General features: G+C 34.2%; 1 protein-coding gene and 2 pseudogenes across 1 annotated transcript; all 3 read left to right on the forward strand.

The window, feature by feature from the left end:
• Positions 1-350: 350 nt before the first annotated feature.
• On the forward strand, positions 351-728 carry LOC131597357 (uncharacterized). The gene has a single exon (XM_058870064.1). The coding sequence runs from the start codon at positions 351-353 to the stop codon at positions 726-728; it is 378 nt and encodes a 125-aa protein (XP_058726047.1).
• A 179-nt stretch (positions 729-907) lies between these two features.
• LOC131597364 (uncharacterized) lies at positions 908-2,065 on the forward strand (annotated as a pseudogene).
• Positions 2,066-12,941: 10,876 nt separating this feature from the next.
• On the forward strand, positions 12,942-22,556 carry LOC131597371 (putative G-type lectin S-receptor-like serine/threonine-protein kinase At1g61610; annotated as a pseudogene).
• Positions 22,557-24,016: the final 1,460 nt, after the last annotated feature.

Here is a 24,016-nt window from a genome sequence, read left to right on the forward strand (position 1 = left end):
GGGATGAAGATACACTTCTTATTCAATCATGGCTAAATGTTTCAAAGGATCCTGTTGTAGGAGTTGATCAAAAAGCTGAAAGATTTTGGATAAGAATTGCTGCTAATTACAACTACTATCATGGACACTCAAGAGAGAGGCAGTCTGGTCAATTAAAATCTCGATGGCATCAAATAAATGGTCCGATTCAAAAATTTGTTGGGTGTTACAAACTAGTTGTTCATGGATAGAAAAGCGGCACCTCAGAGAAAGATATAATGGCTAATGCACATGCTTTTTATGCTCAAGATGAAGGTGCACCATTCAATCTTGAGTATGCATGACAATTGTTAAAAGATGAACCTAAATGGATGGGAGCATCAAATGAGAATTCTTCCAAAAGAGCAAAGACTTCATCTAGTGGAGCATACTCATCATCGCCTAACCTTGATACACCTTTAAGTTATGAATATAACTCAACATCTCCACTAAAGCGTCCAATGGGACAAAAGGCGACAAAAAGGAAGGGCAAGGCGGAGGCAAATGCATCTGAATCACCTTCAAATGTTGTGCAAGATACATGGAATAAAAAAGTAGCATGCATGGAAAGACTAACTCAATGTAAGGAGGACGAGATGGAGTTTAAGGCAATTCAATTACTCTCGAAAGACACTTCTATGATGAATGATAGTCAACGAGATATTCATGAAAAATATTGTAATAAGTTGAACAAAAAATATGGACTTTAGTCATGATGAAAAGTTCAATTTAATTTGTAATAAATATTATGTTGTTATTCAAATTAGCCGTTAATAAAACTAGCCGTTATTCAAACTAGTCGTTATTCATATATCACTATATATATGACCACTCTTCTCATTCTTCTTTCATTCTTCTCTCATTCTTATTTCATTCTTCACTCACTTTAATGGATTCAGACAGTTCAGATGATCTCTTTTGGGACTTAATTGAAGAAGAATTTATGGACAACACTGATGAAGAACTACTAAAGTCAATGCTCGAGAAGGAACATCAATCTGGGAGTTCCTTTAGGCCAAAGAGAAGAACAATGATAGATCAAAGTCGTGAAGCACGGCACAATCGTTTATTCAATGACTACTTCTTTGAAAATCCAGTATACACATATGTTCAATTTCGAAGAAGGTTCAGAATGCATAGGCATGTGTTTCTTCGAATTGTAGCCGCCCTTGGAAATCATGATGAATATTTCCAAATGAGGGCCGATGCAACTAGTAAAATGGGTCTTTCACCATTGCAGAAATGCACATCTGCTATTCGTATGTTGTCATATGAGTCTGCCGCTGACAGTGTAGACGAATATGTTCGAATCGGTGAAAACACTTCAGTTGAGTGCTTAGAAAGATTTGTCTAGGGTGTGAATGTTGTATTTGGGGAAGAGTATTTGAGAAAGCCTAAAAACACAGATGTTGAACATCTTTTACAAATGGGAGAGTCACGTGGCTTTTCAGGAATGTTGGGTTCCATTGATTGTATGCTCAGGGAATTGAAAAATTATCCTGTTGCATGGAAAGGACAATTTTGTGGATGTGATCATGGTAAGCCCATAATCATGCTTGAAGCAGTGGCATCACAAGATTTATGGATTTGACATGCATTTTTTGGTATTGCAGGTTCATACAATGACATTAATGTGCTAAACCAATCCAATGTGTTTAACGATATTTTGGAAGGACATGCTCCCACTATGAACTATACAATCAATGGAACACCATATTATATGGGATATTATTTAGCGGATGGTATATATCTTGAGTGGGCTACATTTGTCAAGATCATTTCAATGCCGTAGGGAGAAAAGAGAAAACTATTTGCTCAACATCAAGAATCAGCTAGAAATAATGTGGAGTGGGCATTTGGAGTGCTCCAATCTCGATTTGCAATTATACGTGGCCCAGCGCGTGCCTGGCATATGGAAACCCTCAAGCATACCATATATGCTTGCATCATATTGTACAACATGATTGTTGAAGACGAACGACACACATATGAAGGTGATTTTGATTACTCTTATGATAATGTAGATGACACGTACTCAACAACATAAACATTTAACGGTCCTCATCCGAATCTTGCAAAAAGACTACAAAGAAGAGCAAGTCTTCGTGAAAAACAAGTTCATCGCCAACTTCAAGGAGATCTAGTCGAACATATTTGGGAAAGTTTTGGACATGAGAATGATGAAAATTAAATTTGAGTAATTCTGTTATGTTATTTATTTTTATTATTTTTAATTATATGTCATGTATTTGAGATTAATTTTAATTAGCATTTTAAATTTTATGTTTAATTTTAATTTTATTTATTTTATATTAATTTTAATTTTAAATTATTTTTTAAATCAAATAAAATTTAATTTGAATAAAATATTAATATATAAAATAATGATGTGGGACCTAATATGGGTTCTTTACAGTTGCACCATTGGAATGAAAATTGAGTGAGTTGCTTCAAGATGATGTGGCTAAATGGGTCCCACAAAAAACCCAAAAATGGGTTGCACAATTGAAGATGCTCTTAGTTGTGAGACTAGAGCATCTCCAATGGAAGAACATCATTTGCTTGTGTCATATTTTGTGGATCCAAATTGCCACATTTCATTTAAGCAATTCATAAGCAATTGTTATCAATTCTACTCCAATGGTGATTATAAATAAGCAATCTAAAATTGTCCCCACAAATTTATATTATTTTATTTATTTTAAAAGAAAAATATTTTTTTTTGTGTAAAAATAATTCACTTTTTCATGAGAAATAATATTTTAACGACAAGCAATGTGTCCTTGTGATTGCTTATTTGGGTAACATTTCTTATTTTAAAGCAAGCCTCCATTGGAGATGTTGTTATTACTGCCAAATTGTGAATGATGTTGATGTTGTGTTGGGATTGATATCATGTAATGGCTTATGGTTTTCTTTTGGAAATTTGATGTTCCTTCTGTTTTTTTATATGAATTATGACTACCTAAACAACTTAATGGGCATGTAATTGTTGTAAGTGCCATGTCTGTTGCATTGATGTCATGTGAAGAAATGCTTGATATTATGTGCAATTAATTCATGCAATTTTTCTCATGGTTTTATTTTCTTATTTGTTGGTTTTAAAAAATAACTCATTTGATTCACTCTTGTTTCTTTCCTTGATTCAAGGTCTTGTTTCATGGAGATAGTTGGATGGACTTAGCTAAAGCTTGAGCAACAAAAGACAATCCGAGCCAAGATGATGAAGAAATGATCATGGAAATAGAATTTTGATTCATGCATCTTGGCATGTGACCTTGAATGGATTTGGTAGCTTTTGGTTTAAGCCTTTAGGAATTAGCACTTTAGGTAGAATTGGAATGTATTTTTCTTGTGTAATTTGAACTTGTAAAATGGAAAAGAAACTTGCAATTCTTGTCATAACTCTTTCCATTGGAGGATTAAATAGAAAATTAAATTTATAAATCTTTGCTTAACCATAACATTTTTGCAAGTCTTGAGAAATTGGATGATGAACAAATCTTTGGCCATTTGTAAAGTTCTTTGACAAATTCTCCTTTAAAAATCTCTAAATCTCCAACTTTCTATTCATGTGCAAAAGTTTGAAATTTAAACTTGAATTTTCCTTGAAAATCACGTGACTTCACCACAAATGCATTACTTGAATAAAAACTCTTGAATGGAAGATGGAAACCTTGATGATAAATCCTGTTTGATGGTAAATAAGTTGAAATGTCTTGATCAAGAGAATGTGTATCATCTCTAAACTTCTTCCATTGAAATGTGAGCAATAAACCCATCTTGAAATCAAATTAGGTCAAAACCAATAATACCATGCCTTGTCTTCTATTTCAAACACACAAAAAGACCTAATCTTGGGCACACAAGGAAAAACAAACCTAGTTGACTAATGAACATTGGGAAAAAACCTAGTCTTGATTGAGATACATGCCATGAATCATGTGGAGAAATCTACTTCAATCTCTCCAAAACCCTGATGAATGATCTTCAAATTTTATATGCAAAATACACGCTTCCACATACACCAAAATCATAGCTTAAAATTTTGCTGAGAAAACGTTGGTCATAATTTGCAACACAAGAAACAATGATCTATCCTTTGTGGTCAAATGCAGTGTCTTAATTAGCACCAAGCCTTGGCCAAGAAACCCTAATCGCTGATTCAAGCCAATCATACCCATGCTTTGAGCTGTGCTTGAAACTTAGCATAGAAAATAACCTCTTGTGCAAAAACATCAACAAAATCACATGCAAATGAATGTCAATGAATAATTGATGAGAAATATCAAGGTGGTATCTTAGGGGTAAAAATTAGGGTATGACAGATAGTAGTTCAGATGAGGGGACTACTATTGTGTTGCCAATGCATGTTATTTACGGTCAGAAGAGGGGCCATAAACATTTTTGTTGGTGTTACATTGACTTGAATGATATGCATCATATGTTGCTGTTGTTGTGAAAGAGGCGAGTCACGGATCAGCGTCGCTAGGCTCACAGCCATCTGTCTATGCCGAAGCTGAATGAATTCTCTAGCATGTTCTCTCCTTTTCAAGTTGGCTCTCACCTCCTTCTCCAAAAATACACAAGGGGGCATAGGGACCTCAGAGAAAGTTATTCCTCCCCTAACATTCAATATTAGGGCATCTAATGACTCAGAAGAAAAAGTTTCTTCCTCTAAAGAATTCCAAGATATTCTTTCTGACCCAAAATTGTCAAATACAATTATGATTTCTGGTCATATGTCATCACTACTAAGAGAGGGAAATGTAAAATCGGGAAATGTCCCCATTGCAGAAGCAGATGCAGTTTTAACTTCAGAATCATTCACTAAGTCGAAAGTATTATCACTCATCCTGACTAGAAAACAGGAAATGCGAAAGAAAAAGCTTGAGTTAGAAAGGTACCTGATGAGGGGATATTGATGAAGCAGGAGGAATGAAAAAAGGCGAAAGCTCTAAGTGAAGCAACAAATCACTTCTAATGATACTCTAAGAAAAGAAGGAGTGAAGACACTTTTTTATAAAGTAACTGTAAGCTTGAAAGGTAGAAGGTTGCAAACATTTCCAAATACTCTACTCACTCTGTTTTATGCAACAACAGGTGAAAGATGATGACCAACTAGGGAAATAAATGACAAGATCAACGACTGTATTTCCATTCATGGATCCACGCTAACTCGAGTGCACTCAAGTACTTTATAAATTGCGTCATACCCGAACAAGTTATGTCAATACATGTGCCAAAAAGGATGATGAAGCGTTTTGATGATGAGACTGCATTAAATGTGTCTGTTCCCCATTACTTTTTCAAATTTGATCCCAAGCGATTCAATTACATTCTGCACCGGATCAAGACATGGAGGTCGTTCAATAATACTTAAGGCTTCCCCCAAAAGTCTTGGGGGAAACTGTTTTGGATCGACCAAAGGCCCAATTGACCATGGCCCGATCCATCTCAAATCCACTTTACTTGAACTAAATTATAAAAGCAGCTCATATGCTAAGAGTAAGGTAGAATCTCTGATCAACACTTTCATTATACTCATCTTGAATCTCGAACTGACTTAGGTGTTGGAGTGTTAACCATGCAAGTTCATCCCGCGCTACTATAAAGGAGAACAAAGCCACCGTTCAAGATCACCAGTTATCCAACTATCCTCATTTCTGGTTTATAAAGCAAGGTTAGAGCATCCATTTTCGATTTTCAAAAGGAACAATAGGTAAATAGGAGCATAAATGTTAGGTTTAACCAATGAATGGTTACTACATAAAACCTAAGTAAAAAAATGAAATACATTGTTTTCTCCTTGCATGCATTCTATCCACTTCTTTAAATGAAAAAGATGAACAAAAGTAATCTATAGACGTTGACACACAACGACGACATGGTCTCTAAGTGGACAGAAGCACATGTTGAAGAATATGCTAAAGGTCATTAAATATTTTTTCAATTTAAGAAATTTCAAGTTTGAATTTATTATTTTTATTTTATTTTTTATCAAGTTTTTTTAAGATCTTTTTTAAAGATCTATGTTTGTTGTTAATCTTTGACTCGATTGATAATGATATGTAGATTTGAGCTGTGTTTGAAATAAAAAAGTTATTTGAGATTTCTTTTTTTAGGTTTGTATTGATTTATGTATTATATCAACCGTTAGTTTGATGAAAGGACCAAAACATGTGTGGCAAAGGCAGTAGTATACATAAAGCTGCTAAGGATCCAAACTCTTTATCTTTAGGTGGACAGTCAAAGGAACTAGATCAAGCGCTGCGAAGAAAGGTCTCCACATGGTGCCGTTTTAGTCATTTATACAAAGGACCACCAGGAAATGACACATCCACCATCGTTACGTCTCTTCCATCTCCAAAGGAGACTGATAATTCTATTGTACATAATGCACGAGTCATAGAATCGTTGAATGCCTGAAGATCCATGTCTTTGTTAAGTGATAGTCTTCTTTTGTCTAGCCATAACTTCTTGAAAAGACTGGCGTACATGATGTCGCATGAGCTTCCTTTGTCAATTGGATTATTGAAACTACATGAATTTATATTGTGGTGTTTATCACTAATGGAACCACTTCATTGGAGACTCCATCCACCTTTTCTTTATCACAAAATCCAAGGATTAGACTCTCGTCTTTTGGCTCTCGTTCATTCCTCTACAATTTTGAGCACCTCTCTTCATAAATATCTTGGGTGGCTTCTTCAAGTTGGGTGATATTTCGGTAATCAATGAGATGATGAATCTGGTGTTGGGATAGAGGTTGGTATCGACGTGGCAATTATGATAGCAAGGTCAAAGCTTGTGGTTGTCAATTGAAAGAATGAGCAGCAAAAACACTGCATCCAAAATATTTGATGATTCGACGTGGAGTTTTCTGAGATTCATAAGAAGTTTCCCACAAACAACATCATTATTTTGGTGTGGAACATAATATCAGTGATATATGGACAAATACTTTTTTTGGTACGATGGTACATGCCTCCGATGCAGTGGAGTGAAGGTGTGCTTGCAAGGTTAACACTCTAACGCTCATGTTTGTGAGATCAAGAGGTGTAACTTTGCAAGTATGAATGAAAAGTACTTGTTAGGTGCGTATAAGTGTTTTTATATGATGTGTGGTTAAGTTTGAAACCTCAAATTTCTTGGAAAAATAGAGGTTGAAAACTTTATAAGTGAACATATCCATATATTTAATGTCTTAAAGTTTTTGGTGAATATGTGGTGTCTCTCAACAAGAAGATTTTTTTTTTATATGATGGGTAGTTAAAACCGCTTCTAGTTGGCCCGACACGTAATACGGGAGACCGTCTGATTAGATCACTACTAGAAATATTTGAATTTCCTGCGGATTTACCTGCGGATTTAAGCTTAATTTCCGCAGGAAACACGTTACCTGCGGACTTTCCTGCGGTTTTGCGTCCCCAGCTAAAACCTTCGTGGGTAATATTTTCGGCAGGAAATTCCGCAGGTGATTCCGCAGCTAATTCCGCAGGAAACTATCCGCAGCTAAATCCGCAGGTAAATCCGCAGCAAATCTAAATTCGCAGTTAAATCTGCAGGAAATTTTCATCTTAAAAAATGAATTTTTAATTTTAAAATATTATAAATTGTATACTAAAATAACCATAATATAAAAATTAAAATTTAAAATACTTTGAATTTAAATAAGACAATTTTATAGAACAACTTGTTACTATAAAAAATGCTACAAAGTTAATAACAAGTACTTACATAATCACATTACTAAAAATGAGTCAAATAACCAAGCTACTAATGATCATTTGTCCACCCAAGTTAAAAAAAATACACCAAGTCAACAAGAAAATACTAATGATCATTTGTCCACCCAAGTTAAAAAAAATACACCAAGTCAACAAGAAAAACAGTACAAATCAGAATTTATTTCTAAGGTCTTCTTCATCTAATTCATCGACGCCATCTTCATTTGTTTGATCACTTTCATTAGTGGACTACTAGCTTCGTCCTCTCCCGGAATAGTTGGATTTTGAGAAGAAATCCCCAACTTTGCTCTGAGATTCATATAGGCAAGTTGAGAAAAAATCTCCAACTTTTCTCTGAGATTCATATAAAAGTTGAATGTTCATTTCTGAGATTCTACAACTCAGCCATCATCTGCCTTTGACTCTGCTCAAGTTCTTGAATAAAAGCTTCAAAGTAGCACTCCATCTGGTCCATTTGTTGAATATAATATAAGAAATAATTAACAGATATGATGAAATCTGAAGAACTGGCCCTTTAAATGTGCAGTCAGCTGGCAGTGTACTATAATGTGAAATACTAAAAGCGACATACCCCTGTAAATGTGCTGAAACCTCCATTCCAGGTTATGCAGATCAATAGCTACAAGCTCTTGAGAAGGTCTCTTGTAGTCTACAGCCTGTAATCGATTATTAGCCTCACGATTAGTCTTCCAAATGAAAAAAAAAACAAAATACTCATTACGAGTCAAGATTTTGTAACCAACCTGCTCAATAACATCTTCAGGCTTTGCCCATTTCCACTCTACGAATTCTATATGAATTTTATTATCATTACTAATTTTATTGTCACTTAATTATCAAAGTATGGTCAATGGATTCATATGGTGTAGCGCTAGTCTCTTAGAGAGGGATGCCGTATGTAATAAAAATGTCATGCCTATGACGTAATATACACCACTCGTTTAAAGATAATATTCAAACTTGGCATAATCCATAAGCATGTACTATATAAAGACTGACTTTGGAGTTTGTGAAGGTACTAAACCTTTGTTACTTCACCAAAACCAAATAACATGTCTTCTGCACCAGAAATAGGAATATTCAAACTAGCAAACATGTACATAATGCCAAAGCACAGTGACCACCCCCTGTTTACAATTACTCCAGAAAGACAGTCATATTATTGGTCACGGTAATATATAGGAACCAATATTTTCGACCAGAAATATACATTGAGCAACAAATGTCAAAATATTATGATAATACAAAATATTATATAACAATATGAAAGATCATGAGATACCTCTAAATTAACAAGCCAGCTGTTTGCTCCCAATCCGAATCCACGGTCGAAATGATAAGCAGGCAATGTTCCATCCAAACAAACTGCCAAAAACAAATACTCATATTCAGCCAAATCAAATTGAAATGCATGGATTCAGTTGCTGGTTATGAAAGCATTGACATTAGTCATCTTTGAAATCTTGAAGCTCTGGATGTTCGTCGAAGGATCCCAAACGGACAGAAGTGACATAATCTGTAGGGAAATGAGCTAGTACTCCTGGGAATGTCAATCCAACAAACCTGAACATCACCATGAACCAATTCTGTTTATAGTCTTTACCTACAAAAAAAAGGTAGTAGGAAACCTCTAATCACCTCCCAAACTGCATTCAACACCTTGGGTATCACCCATAACAGAGAGTAATAATTCTTGTTTGGCTCCTCCTCTAGAACCTGTATTTCAATGCATAAAAGACCACTCAATCAGGCTATAAATGTAACACATAAAATAACATAATCAATATTCAAATTTCATACCTTCCCTTGGTACAAGCTATTGTAATAGAGGCAAGGGCTGAAGTGCTTATAAAAGAGGGATTGATCATCATAAGTATGTCAAACCATGAGATATCTATGTCTGTTTTCCATTGCTCAGCATCAAATGGAATTGTTCCTCTAAATGCAACCAGAATCAAGTTGGGTTCAGATTTTGTATCTTTAATAATAACCAGCAACATAAACAACATAAACAATTATTGAGAAGCACTAAAGCATGTGTCAACAAGTTTCATCTATGAAACAACATAAACAATTATTCTTGTTTTCCACTTGTCAATATCAGTTGAAGAACATATTAAAGGAAAAATATTGACCACAACTTATGCTGAAAACTTAAGCTTATAAACATATTTTCCTAGTTTGGCATTAAAAAGTTCTTCATCAAAACACCAAATAAGTCCACCGAAAATAGAGAACAGTTAGAACACCATGCATACAACAAGAGCATAATTATAAATGAACTTTGACTCTACCACTCTTTGAAGCTAATAAAAAAACTAAAACCACATGTGCATAAATAGAACTAATTCTTATAAAATAACAAAACAAACTACTGTTTACTAACAACCATCACCTTCAACTAACAACAACACAAAAATCCAGTGTCAAAAGAAAAAGAAGGGACTTGGTTGAGAACTTTTATCAAACACTATGTGTGCAAGATAAAAGCTCCATGTTTCAAGAGACTTTTACAACAATCATGTCGAAACAGTGACAAAGCAAGAACATCTGAATCAGAAAGGAAGAGAGACCCATCGCAACACCATACTACTGCCTAGACCATCAAGCTCCGACGAAACCGCGACGCTTCAGCCAAAAAACGCAACAACAACTGCCGTAGCCGCAGCCGCACCTCCTCTGGCCTGCAACCAGTCGCACCACCGCGACCTCCCTCCCACGATGACCGCAATTGTTACCACCTATCAACTTTGATTTTTGTGTTTTTGCATTTTCGTTCTCCTTACGCTTCACTGTGTTGCTTTCTTTAGTTTCATACTTATCTGTTTCGTTCTCCTTGATGTGTGGTTAGGTTACAATACTATGTTTATTATTTTATTATTATATCACATGTGGGTTTATGGTCATCAACAATAAACTATATAATTATTATTAGATACTACCACTCTTCTTAATTTATCCTTTTAATTTTTTGTGTGGTTTAATTAGACTAATCTATTTATGTGAAATTGAGTCTATTTACTAGTAGTTACTTAACAACACCATTATTTTATTTTTTAATAATATTGTAAGCATTAAAAACCTTAGAATTTAAAAATAACACAAATCACAGTAAAAAAATAATTAATATAATAATATTAAATAATTAACCATTAGAATTTTATTTACTTTTTTATATAGGTTTTAGGAAAAACATTAAACAGATATATAAATTATACTGATTTTTATTCATACACACACTAATCTATTTATAATGAATAAATATTTTTACACTAAATAATTATTAATTTAAAACATTATTACCTTTTATTAAATCTATTAATTTTTTATTTATTTTTTGCAAAAAACACATTTTATTATATAAGAAAAATATTTCACATTATTTTTAAATTAAAAATAATATTAAAATATAATAAAAACAAAATCCGAAAAAAATATTTCCTGCGAATTTTCTCATATATATTTTCTCATATATATATGAGAAAAAATATGTTCTCATATATATATATATATATATATATATATATATATATATATATATATATATATATATATATATATATATATATATATATATATATATATATATATATATATATATATATATATATATATATATATATATATATATATATATATATGGATGGTGCACTAACACTCTCAATTCTTAACCAAAATATATTTAATTGATACCCACAAAGATCTTTTTAAAAAGAGTCCTTCCAAAGATGTATCTTCGGAAGTTGGGGGCATAAATGAAATTTTGCGTGGTGCCTAAAAGATCTACGAGATGCATTGAGAAATCGTCAACCATGTTTGGAGGTGTTTTTCACCTAGTCGTTATTCCATATGGCGCCACATACTTTTTAACAAAAAATTCTGCAGGTAAATTTGCAGGTAAATCCGTAAGTAACAGTAAATTCACGGGTTATTGAAATTTAAAAAAAAAAGGAAGCGCAATATAGAATGGCCAAACATGATTATTAAGATAATATTTTGAAATATGAGTTACTCATGTATTTTTTAAAAAAATTGGTTATTATAAAAAAATCTTTGATACCCATTCTCAAAATTTTTAATACCTTTTATTTCATTAAAAAATTAAAATGAAAATTTAAAAAATAACACAATTCACATAAAACATTATATAATAATATTAAATAATTAACCATTAAATATAATGATTAAATTTTTTTAAAAAAATTTAGACAAAAATTACTATTATTTTAAGAAAATAGTTAAATTTGCAGCAAAATCCGCAGGAAAGTTTCCTGCGGAATTACCTGCGGATTTTGTATAATAGTTTGGTTTTATTGAAATAGCTTTCCGCAGCAAAAGTCGCAGGAAACTTTCCTGCAGATTTACCTGCGGAATTTGCATTACAGTTTCTTTGTCTGTTTGAAATATATAAATCGCAGCAAAATCCGCAGGTATTCCTGCGGAATTTTCTGCCAATTATGTATCCGCAGGAAATCTTATTTCACTTAAGAAATTCCCAGGAAAATCCGCAGGTATTCCTGCGGAATATTTTCCGCAAGAAATTCCGCAGGTAATATGTGTATTTCTAGTAGTGGATCCAATAACTGATAATGGACAAGCGGTCTAGATATGCACCATCTTCCAAAAAGGGTCTACCTATTCGTCGCTTCTCTGCGAGAGTATTTTGAATTAGACGTTGGGCCAACTTTGCTAGACTGTTTGGCCGGCCTGAAAGAGTTAATTACCAGGCGAAAACATGTTGAGAAACTTCAGTTTTAAAGGTTCAACGTGAATTATTTTAGAATCTCTTCAATATATTTATGTATCAATCATCACCTAAATATGTACACAATTTCAAAGTAGCAAGTACCACCCACGTCCATTGCCGCGTAACCCTTGTCACTTATATCATCAACATTTCTTGGTAGGTTCAAGTCAACCTCTATGAATAAAAAGGCAAACTATATAATACACATTTTCCACATTATTCCTAATCTAAAATAAGTTTCATTTGTATAGAAACTACCACTATAGGAATTTTTAACCAAAAATGAGATATTTTTAGTATTCAATATGACTCTAACTTTCTATAGTCAACTCTTGTACACATATTATCAAAACGTGTCTTTAAGAACCATAACATTTAATACTCTATCATTCAAACACAAATTTCACAAACAAAAATAGTAACAAAATGTTGCTGGTCACAAAAAACCATTACCAAACCTTATTTTCGTTTGCCTGTTTGTCATATATTCAGAATTCTCATGTGCCGCTTCAACTTCCAGAACTAGTATTAAACATGGTGATTTCATCAAGGACAAAGAAGGTGAAGCTTTAGTCTCCAATGACTTCAACTTCGTGATGGGTTTCTTCGGTTTCCAAAACTCGTCTTCTCGTTACGTTGGTATTTGGTACTACAACATACCTGGACCCCAAGTTATTTGGGTTGCTAATAGAAACAAACCCATCAATGGTAACAACGGTTCCTTCACTATATCAACAAACGGCAACTTAGTTATCCTCGACGAAAACGAAACACAACTCTGGTCTACAAATGTTTCCATTGCTCAAAACAACAAAAACAACTCCCGAGGTTGTTCTTAGAGATGATGGTAACCTTGTTCTTTCAAATGAGAAAATGGTGTTATGGGAGAGCTTTGAAAATCCAAGTGATACTTATCTACCTGGCATGAAAGTTCCTGTAAATGGGAAGAGGAAGAGTTTTTTCTTCACTTCATGGAAATCAAGTACAGATCCTTCATTAGGGAACCATACAATGGGAATTGATCCAGCAGGGTTACCACCACAGATAGTTGTTTGGGAAGGAGAGAAGAGAAAATGGAGATATGACAGGTAGTTTTCTTCATGGTTTTGTTCTTAATTGGGATACTAATAATGGAGATAGGTATATGAAGCTTAGGTGTATGAAGTTACCCGATTTCGCGAATGTGGTTGTTACTACGGATTGCGAAGGGGATTGTTTGAAGAATGGTTCTTGTACTGCTTATGCAGAAGTTATTGGAATTGGTTGCATGGCTTGGTATGGAGAGTTGGTAGATCTTCAAAAGTTTGAACATGGAGGGAATACATTGCGTGTTCGTCTTGCTCGTTCGGATTTAGGTAAGATACTCCAAAAAGTCCATTTAGCTTTGTTTTTGTGTAATGTAGTTCTTTGATTTTGAATCTCATTTATCAGTTAAGTACTATTTTTCAGGCGACGAAAGGAAAATCAAGAAGATTGTGATAATATCGGCTGTTCTCGCAGGGTTAATCTTCTTAGGAATGTTTGTATGGTTGGTATGGAGGAACAAGAGAAAACTCAAAGGTGAAATATTCATATTCATCGTATCGTACCTATTTTTTACTACAAGATGATAGAAAAAAATGTACCTGTGAATTGCTTTTCTGATATAAGTGTTAGTAAAAAATCACTTAAGCATGTTATTCAAAGATTATAAAATACGTATATGAACACGAACATGAATATAGGATCATTTATCATGTTGATCCATTAAAGATTAATGAAGAGTAAGGAATCAAGGAATACCTGGATCCATTGTAGAATTACTCGTTGGCTATAGCTCTTCCTCAATAAGTACTCCTCACGCCTCAGTACTCTTCAGATGGGGAGAAGAGTGAATATGCTTTTCGTACTGATATATTGGGGACCATAGCCCATTATATAGGTGATGACCCATTAGGGTTCCCATTATCCCGAAATGGGCCATCAGACATCCACCCAATTTGGCCCATATCAATTAATTAATAAATAAATAATTATATAAATAGAAAACTAATTAACCTTATTACATAATTTTGACCACTAAATCAATTAAGGCTTCATATTGATAAATAGCTAATATAATCAATTTAAATACATATGCCCACATAATATTATTGAAATATTTTATTTAATTAAATATTCTAACAATCTCCCACTTGGGCAATATATCTTAATGATTATATCATTATTCTTTAGGCGCGCATCTGAATGCTATTTATCCTTAGATTTCTCCTTTACAATCTAGTTCACCTCATTCATCAATAAGGGACCACCGCGGCTATCGTCACTAACTTAAGACGTGAAAGAACCCCGATGACCACCACATCAATGCATTTGATAAAATAGATCGATATGGATGAGTGGCATGGAAATTTCATGCAATGTGATCTCTTTATCATGTCTATTTCCAACTGGTCCAACTAAAGTCTTTAGTGAGATCAAAACTAAAGTTCCTAAAGTGTAATTTAAAACAAAATATTTACACATAACCAAAACATAATGTTATAACAATAAAGATTAATAAACTTTATTTCTGCAGAACTTCAAATATATCATAGATTGTTCCGGAAAAAAACTGAAACCAAAGTATAGAACATATAACAAAAAAGAAGTAAGACTCCCACTAGTCCAAGGCAATATCAAAACCAAGACCCATGTGAGAAACATGCCCATGAAAAGACTTAGGCGTTAAGCCTTTGGTTAGTGGGTTAGCTAGCATTAAGTCTGTCCCTATATGTTCTATCAAGATCTGTTTCTCCTGAACTCTTTCTTTCACAACAAGATACTTGATATCAATAAATTTTGATTTTGTAGCGCTCATGTTGTTGTTTGAGTAAAGTACAGCTGCACTATTGTCACAATAAATCTTCAAAGGCCTCTGGATGCTCCCAATGACGCGTAGGCCCGTGACAAAGTTTCGCAGCCAAGTTGCATTATTTGATGCCTCAAAGCAAGCCACAAACTCCGCTGCCATGGTGGAAGGAGCCACTAAAATCTGTTTTGCAGACTTCCAGGAGACGGCTCCTCCAGCCAAGAGGAAGATATAACCAGATGTGGACCGTTTGCTGTCCGGGCATCCTACAAAATCAGAGTCAGAATATATGATCTCCAAGTTATCTGACTTCTGATAAGTGAGCACAAAATCTCTAGTTCTCTTCAAGTAGCGTAAAACACGCTTTACTGCCGTCCAGTGCTGCATACCAGGGTTGCTCAAATATCTGCCAAGAACTCCTACAATGAAAGCTAAGTCGGGACGAGTGCAAACTTGAGCATACATGAGACTCCCTACAGCTGAAGCGTAAGGAATCTTATCCATATCTTTCTTTTCAAGATCCATAATGGGGCACTGTTTGAGACTAAATTTGTCTCCTCTAGTAACGGGTGTGTCTCCTGGTTTACTATCTTTCATGGAGAATCTATCCAGAACTGTATCAATATAGCTCCTTTGTGATAATCCTAAGATACCTAGAAAGAGGTCTCTAATTATTTGGATTCCTAAGACAAAGGAGGCGTCCCCAAGATCTTTCATCTCAAAATTTGTTGTGAGAAATCTCTTAGTTTCGTGCAATAAGCCTATATTGTTGCTTGCCAAAAGGATATCATCTACATATAATACCAAGAAAATAATTTTACTCCCACTGAACTTATGGTATACACAATCATCAACTGGATTAGCCTCAAAACCACAAGAGGATATTACTTGATGAAATTTGAAATACCATTGACGAGAAGCCTGTTTAAGGCCATAGATGGATTTCTTAAGTTTGCAAACCATAGACTTTGGATCTCCCGACACAAAATTTTCTAGTTATATCATATATATCGTTTCTTCAATGTTTCCATTTAGAACCACTGTTTTAACATCCATCTGGTGCAGCTCCAAATCAAAATGAGCCACTAAAGCCATTATGATTCTAAAAGAGTCTTTCGATGAAACTGGAGAGAAGGTCTCTTTGTAATCGATGCCTTCCTTTTGAGTAAAACCTTTAGCGACAAGACGAGCTTTATATCTCTCAACATTACCCTTTGAATCCCTTTTGGTTTTAAATATCCATTTATAACCAACGGGTTTCTTTCCTTCAGGTAATTCAACAAGATCCCAAACATCATTGTCACCCATCGATTTCATCTCATCCTTCATGGCATCAATCCACTTGAGAGAATTAGGACCCTGCATAGCTTGATGAAAGTTGATAGGATCTTTTTCAGTCAAGCCAATGCCATCCTCATGTTCCTGAAGAAATACAACATAATCATCTGGAATTGCACTTCTCCTCTCTCTAATGGATCTTCTTAATAGTGGCTGCTCTTGAGGTTGTTGAGTTTGAACTATAGGTGGTGCTTGAGGAAGAAACTCAGTGTTGTCTTCTTCTTGAGGGATGTTAGGAATAACATCTTGATTTGTTTCTGGATCCATTACCGGTAGAATGACAGGTACAAAGACTTGTTCATGCTCAGTAACAATTTCTTCATCAAAAACAACACTCCTTATGCTTCCTTCCCCTCCAAACTCTACATCCTCAAGGAATCTTGCATTTCCCGTTTCAAAAATTGTTCTAGTGATGGGGTTGTAAAATTTGTGCCCGCGAGAGTATTCAGTGTACCCAACAAAGTAGCAACTAACAGTCTTTGCATCCAACTTACCTTCATGAGGCCTATAAGGTCTCGCTTCAGCTGGACATCCCCAAATGTGTAAGTGCCTAATGCTGGGCTTTTTTCCAGTCCATAACTCATAAGGGGTTTTAGCTACTACTTTACTAGGTACTCTATTAAGAATATAAACTGCAGTTTTTAACGCCTCTCCCCAAAGTGACTCTGGTAGGGAAGAATGACAAATCATACTTCTCACCATATCCTTAAGAGTCTGATTTCGTCGTTCTACAACTCCATTCATGTTGGGTTTCCCCGGCATTGTATATTGCGGAACGATTCCACACTCCTTAAGGAAACGCGCGAAGGGCCCAGGACGTTGTTCTCCTGATCCATCATATTGACCATAGTATTCACCACCACGATCTGATTTGACGGCCTTAATTTTCTTTCCAAGCTTAAGTTCAACTTCAGCTTTGAAAGACTTGAACATGTCTAGGGACTGAGATTTCTCATGAATTAAGTACAAATAGCCATATCTAGAGTAGTCTTCTATGAACGTAATAAAATACTTTTGTCCATTCCATGAACCCGTAGGGAAAGGACCACATATATCCGTATGAATTAGTTCTAAGACGTCTTTAGCTCTATCAGCATCAAAATTTCTTTTGTTTGTTTGTTTACCCTTAATTCTTTGTATGCAAACTTGAAAATTTGTCAAATCTAAGGGTCCAAGAATACCCTCTGACACAAGCCTTTGAATTCTCTGTTTAGAGATATGTCCTAATCGCTTATGCCATAAAGTGGCAGAACTTTCATTTAATTTTCGTTTTGTACCATGTGACTCTATTTGCATTATTTTGTTATAAGGACGTTCAATTTCAAGCATATAAAGATTATCATTTAAAGACCCGCAACCAACAACACTTGAATCAAACGAGAGACTAAATTTATTATTTCTAAATGAACAAGCATAACCAGATTTGTCCAAAACAGAAATAGAAATTAAATTCCGCCTAATAGAAGGTGCAACATAAGTCTCAACCAAATCCAAATGAAAACCAGTCTTTAACAATAATCTAAAAGTCCCTATAGCCTCTACTGCAACTTTATTGCCATCGCCCACATAGATGAATCTTTCGACATCACTTGGCGGACGGCTCCACAGGCAACCCTGCATGGACATACTAATGTGAGTAGTAGCACCAGAATCTACCCACCAAGTATCCTTAGGTACATAAACTAAATTAATTTCAGAACAAACAAAAGTTAGAAAATTACCCTTCTTTACACGCCATGCGGCGTACTTGGAACAATCCTTTTTCATGTGTCCAGATTTCTTGCAAAAGAAGCAAGTGGACTCCTTAGGTTGTTCCTTTGCCTTCTTGTTTTAAGAAGAATTCCCTGCAGTTCTTTTCCTTTTGAATTGAGAGTTAGTAGCCAAATGAGCACTTTCAGTCTTATCTTTCTTCAGCCTCTCTTCCTCTTGTACACAATGAGATATCAGCTCATTGAGGGACCATTTGTCCTTCTGAGTGTTGTAGCTCACTTTGAATTGCTCAAAGTGTGCAGGAAGAGAGATCAAAACTAAGTGCACAATTAAGTCCTCAGGAAGTTCTAACTTCAATGTCTTAAGTTTTGAAGCAAGATGAGACATTTCCATGATATACTCTCGTATGTTCCCTTTACCTTTGTAACCCATCGAAATTAGTTTTAACAAAGTAGTGCTTGTCTCAACCTTATCATTTTTAGCAAAAAATTGTTCAATGGTTTCCAAGGAACTTCTTAGCACTCTCACTTTCAGCAATCGAGCCCCTAATAACTTCAGGTATGGATCTTTTGATCATCATGAGGCACATTCGGTTGGAGCGGTCCCACTTTTCAATTTTTGCTTCATTTGGATTCTCATCAGTGGCGATCGGGCATTATTCCCTCAAGGATAAATCCAAGTCCATGCATCCAAGAACAATCTCAACAGATTCTTTCCAAGACTTGAAGTTCATCCCATTCAGCATAGGGATGGAGTTAATTTGAGCAACAAAGTTGGGAGCGGTAGCAGCAACAACTAAATGAGTGAACAATAAACATACAATAACATTAGTAGACATGTCAAAATAACCGTAGAGACATGCACAATAATCTTTATATGAAAATTAAACAAGACCTTAACAAGATACCAAACGCACCATTAATTTTCAATCTTTGGATTGTAAAAAATTAATTGCAAACGGTACTCTCAATGTAACGATCAAATATTGATAATAAGTCCGGTCAAATAATGGTTACCTTAGGGCAGCCCATTATCCACATGGAAAATAAATTTATAATTATCACATATTTACCATCACAAGTATAAAATTACACGGCCAAATTGTGTCATGCTTCGGGCCGACTACAACTCGCATGAGTAATTACACACTTCATCTTTTGTAAACTCAATTGAATTAATATTATGCAATAGAGGTTACTTCGGCAACATATTATTTAAACTAATTCAATAAAATTTACTAGATAAATTAATAAATTAAATGGGAAGGTCTTAAAAATTTTCATGAACAACACTTGCAAAATGCAATGCCAATTGTATGTTTATATTATATTATTATCTAACGATTGTGTTTATGTCATGTACATACCAGAATAATAAACCGATATTATTAAATAAAATAAACAGTTTTATTCATAATTATAATATAAAAAAAATTCATATAATAAAACGTATAATAAAAATCATAACGTATTGAACAATGAATTCAAATAAATTTTTATAAATTTAATTATAGAATTATTATATTTTAATGAATGAATACGTTACTTTTAAATTATTTGTGAGAAGATGGAAAAAAAATATAATGTCATCAATTAGTATTAATGACATAGCATTAATGATATGTATTTCTTGATGAACCCGTTGGTATCGTCAATGTCATCAATTAGTACTAATGACATTAGTATCAATGTCATCAATTGTAGTATTAATGAAATTTCCATGCATAATGACATAGAATTAATTGATATGTATTTCTTCTTAATTAATTATCGTACTGAATGATGAGAAAATGAAAAAAATAAATAAACAAATTCATTCCAATCTAAATAGCATACTGTTAATTAACTCACGGAGACAATATAAAATTAAAAAAAAACTTTTTTTTTCTCAATTGAATAAAAGATGTATAATAACAACATATTAAGCTTGGAAAGCTCTGTACCGATTATAATATCATAAGGGGGGGGGGGGAATCAAAAGCTAACAAATAGGACCATCAAACACAATTAGCCTAATCTCCATAATACAATTAATCCCAATAAATCAATCATGATAGTGGCTCTGGTACCAATTGTTAGTAAAAAATCACTTAAGCATGTTCTATACAAAGATTATAATATATAATCACTTTAGTGCGGAAGCTATAAAATACGTATATGAACACGAACATGAATATAGGATCATTTATCATGTTGATCTATTAAAGATTAATGAAGAGTAAGGAATCAAGGAATACCTGGATCCATTGTAGAATTACTCGTTGGCTATAGCTCTTCCTCAACCAGTACTCCTCACGCCTCAGTACTCTTCAGATGGGGAGAAGAGTGAATATGCTTTTCGTACTGATATATTGGGGACCATAGCCCATTATATAGGTGATGGCCCATTAGGGTTCCCATTATCCCGAAATGGGCCATCAAACATCCACCCAATTTGGCCCATATCAATTAATTAATAAATAAATAATTATATAAATAGAAAACTAATTAGCCTTATTACATAATTTTGACCACTAAATCAATTAAGGCTTCATATTGATAAATAGCTAATATAATCAATTTAAATATATATGCCCACATAATATTATTGAAATATTTTATTTAATAAAATATTCTAACAATAAGTTGTATATATATATATATATATATATATATATATATATATATTTTATTCTCTTCTTGGCAGTTTCTACAACTTTGCATCGTAAAAGTCGCAAAAATAGTGATGTAATACCGATGTTTGATGCAAGGAAGAGCAGAAAGGTGTCAGCAGAAATTTCAGGATCAGGTGAACATAGTTTGGAAGGAAATCAACTAAGCAAAACTGAGCTTCCATTTTACAATTTTAGTTGCATGTCAGCAGCAACCAACAATTTTTCTGAACAAAATAAACTCAGAGAAGGCGGTTTCGGTCCTGTCTACAAGGTGAAAATAAAATTCTTCTATATTTAAAACCATCCTTCATTGATTCAAGGCCTAATAAAGTGATTTAATATAAATTTGATGTTTAATTTATCAGGGAAAGCTTCCGACCGGAGAAGAAATAGCTGTCAAGAGGCTTTCGAGACGGTCGGGCCAAGGTTTAGAAGAGTTCAAGAATGAAATGATGTTGATTGCAAAATTACAACATATAAATTTGGTTAGACTAATGGGATGTTCTATTGAAGGGGAAGAAAAGTTGCTTGTATATGAGTTCATGCCAAACAAAAGTTTGGATTGCTTTTTATTCGGTATGTTTCTTCGCATTAGTCCTGCACATTTTCTTACTGCATTTTTATGATTAGTATGAAAATAAATTATAATCACATTTTCTGGATGCAGATCCAATTAAGCAAGCACAATTAGATTGGGCGAGACGTTTTGAAATCATTGAAGGAATTGCAAGAGGATTACTCTATCTTCATCGCGATTCAAGACATAGAATTATTCATCGTGATCTAAAAGCAAGTAACATTTTGTTAGACAAAAACATGAACCCAAAAATATCTGACTTTGGCTTGGCTCGCATATTCGGTGGAAATTAAAATGAAGCCAACACAACCAGAGTGGTTGGTACATAGTAAGTATTATTTACTTTCGTTTCTATGCTCATTCTTTCCCGGTGTTGGCTAATATCAAATAACTCTACCACCAGCAATGGTTATATGTCTCCTGAATACGCTATGGAATACCTATTTTCAGTCAAATCAGATGTATATAGTTTTGGCGTATTGCTACCAGAGATTGTGAGTGGCCGCAAAAACACTAGCTTTCGTCATTCAGATGATTCGAGTCTCATAGGTTATGTGAGTATCTCCAATAGTCTAATATATCAAATCACTTTTTTAATTGAAATGCGAAAAGCTAATGTAATTGTGATGGAATGGATGTAGGCATGGCATCTTTGGAAAAAATGGAGAGCAATGGAACTTGTTGATGGTTGCATTCGCGATTCTAGTCCTGAAAACAAAGCATTGAGATGCATACACATAGGAATGCTATGTGTACAAGATTCAGCAGTTCTTAGACCAAACATGTCCAAAGTTGTGTTGATGCCTGAGAGTGAAGCAACAACTCTTCCTTTACCTGTGCAGCCTTTGATTACTTCCATGAGGAGATCTGAAGACAGAGAATTTTACATGGATGGTATTGATGTTTCAAATGATCTCACAGTCACAATGTAAGTAGGGAGATAGAATTAAATAATACACTTTATGAGTCATTTTTGTTTGCTTACGGCTCATAGTTTTGTTATTTTTCTTCATTTTTGCCTCTTGAATTGAAACTAGATAGCCTTGAAAGTGAATACATTGTGTATAGATTAAATTTGTAATATTTTTCTATAGAATATAATCAATTTGTACTTTGAGACTTTTCAAATTCACATGTCTTTTTGGTTGAGTTTCAAACATGGATTTTCCAAATCAATAGGTGGCTCATTCTACCAATATCATAAACCTTAATTCAAAAATATTACCTTAATTTTGGCAATGGTGCCATCATAGAAGCAGCCAATATCCATTTGAAGCTTCTGAATTTTGGATCCACATCACCTGTCCACACAGGTTTCTTTCTTACTCTCGGGTCTGAATTTGGCTAGTTAAATTCCTAGACCCAGTCCACAATACTTTCTGCCACCAACTGAGGAACAAAAGCACAAAAGCTTCCTTATTGAAGATAGCTTTATTCTTGGTAGTCCAAATACTCCACAACATGACACAAACTAACTGAGTGCAATAAGGGTCACTGACATTCAACCACTTAAAGTATTCCTCTTACAAGCAGGTGATATGCCGTTTTAACCGAATAATCCTCATCTTTTTCGTAATGCCAGATCAATTTATCATCGGGTTGGCTCTAGGAAAATGGGATACTTGTGATTATGGCACCAACCTTGGGATTAAAACAAAATTTTATGAGATCATGCTTCCAGCATCAAAGGTCCTCATCAATGAACTTATACTCACTACTGTGTCTCTGTCAAGTCCTCGAGCAGGACCGTGGATCTTAAATTCAGCAGCATTGGAGAGCCAGTTATCATACCAGACTTTCACTTAGAGGCCATTACCACTTAGAGGCCATTACCAGTTCTCCATCTCGAGCCTTCTTCCACAAGTTCCTTGGAGCTAGCCTAAGATACTTCTCTAGGCATAACTAGGAGCGAATCCCAGTTTTGATTTTCTGATGGTGGTCCTTGGTTAGTACCTGCTATTGAAAACCCTTTCCAACGACAAGGATCCTTGATCGGGGTGGTGATATAAGGTTCGAGTTTCTTTTTAGTTAAACAAAATAAATCGGGAGTTTTGAATTGGTTTTGATCGAACAAGATTAAATAACAACAAAATTAAAATAAAGTAGAAAATAATATGAGTAAAGCATGCTAGGAATTAGAGTTTGATCATGAACGCAATAATAATCCTAACTTGTCCTTGTATCAACTTACTTTATCTTCACAAATTACCGTTCTCAAGTGTATCTACTCCTAAGTCCTAAGTGAGTAAAACTTTAAACATTCAAATTAACTCTTATGTCCATAGTGAATTATAGATGAACTTAAGCATTCAATTATCAAGAACATATACTATAGTCTATCAAATCATATAGGTTTCTAAATTATATCCTGAGTCCTAGGTGATATCTAAGA

This window comes from Vicia villosa, linkage group LG1 (genome assembly GCF_029867415.1).
Source record: "Vicia villosa cultivar HV-30 ecotype Madison, WI linkage group LG1, Vvil1.0, whole genome shotgun sequence".
Classification (NCBI taxonomy): Eukaryota; Viridiplantae; Streptophyta; class Magnoliopsida; order Fabales; family Fabaceae; genus Vicia; species Vicia villosa.

Excerpts from the sequence above, each read along its gene's own strand:
- LOC131597357 (XM_058870064.1), top strand. The coding sequence starts at position 351 with ATGGGAGCATCAAATGAGAATTCTTCCAAAAGAGCAAAGACTTCATCT.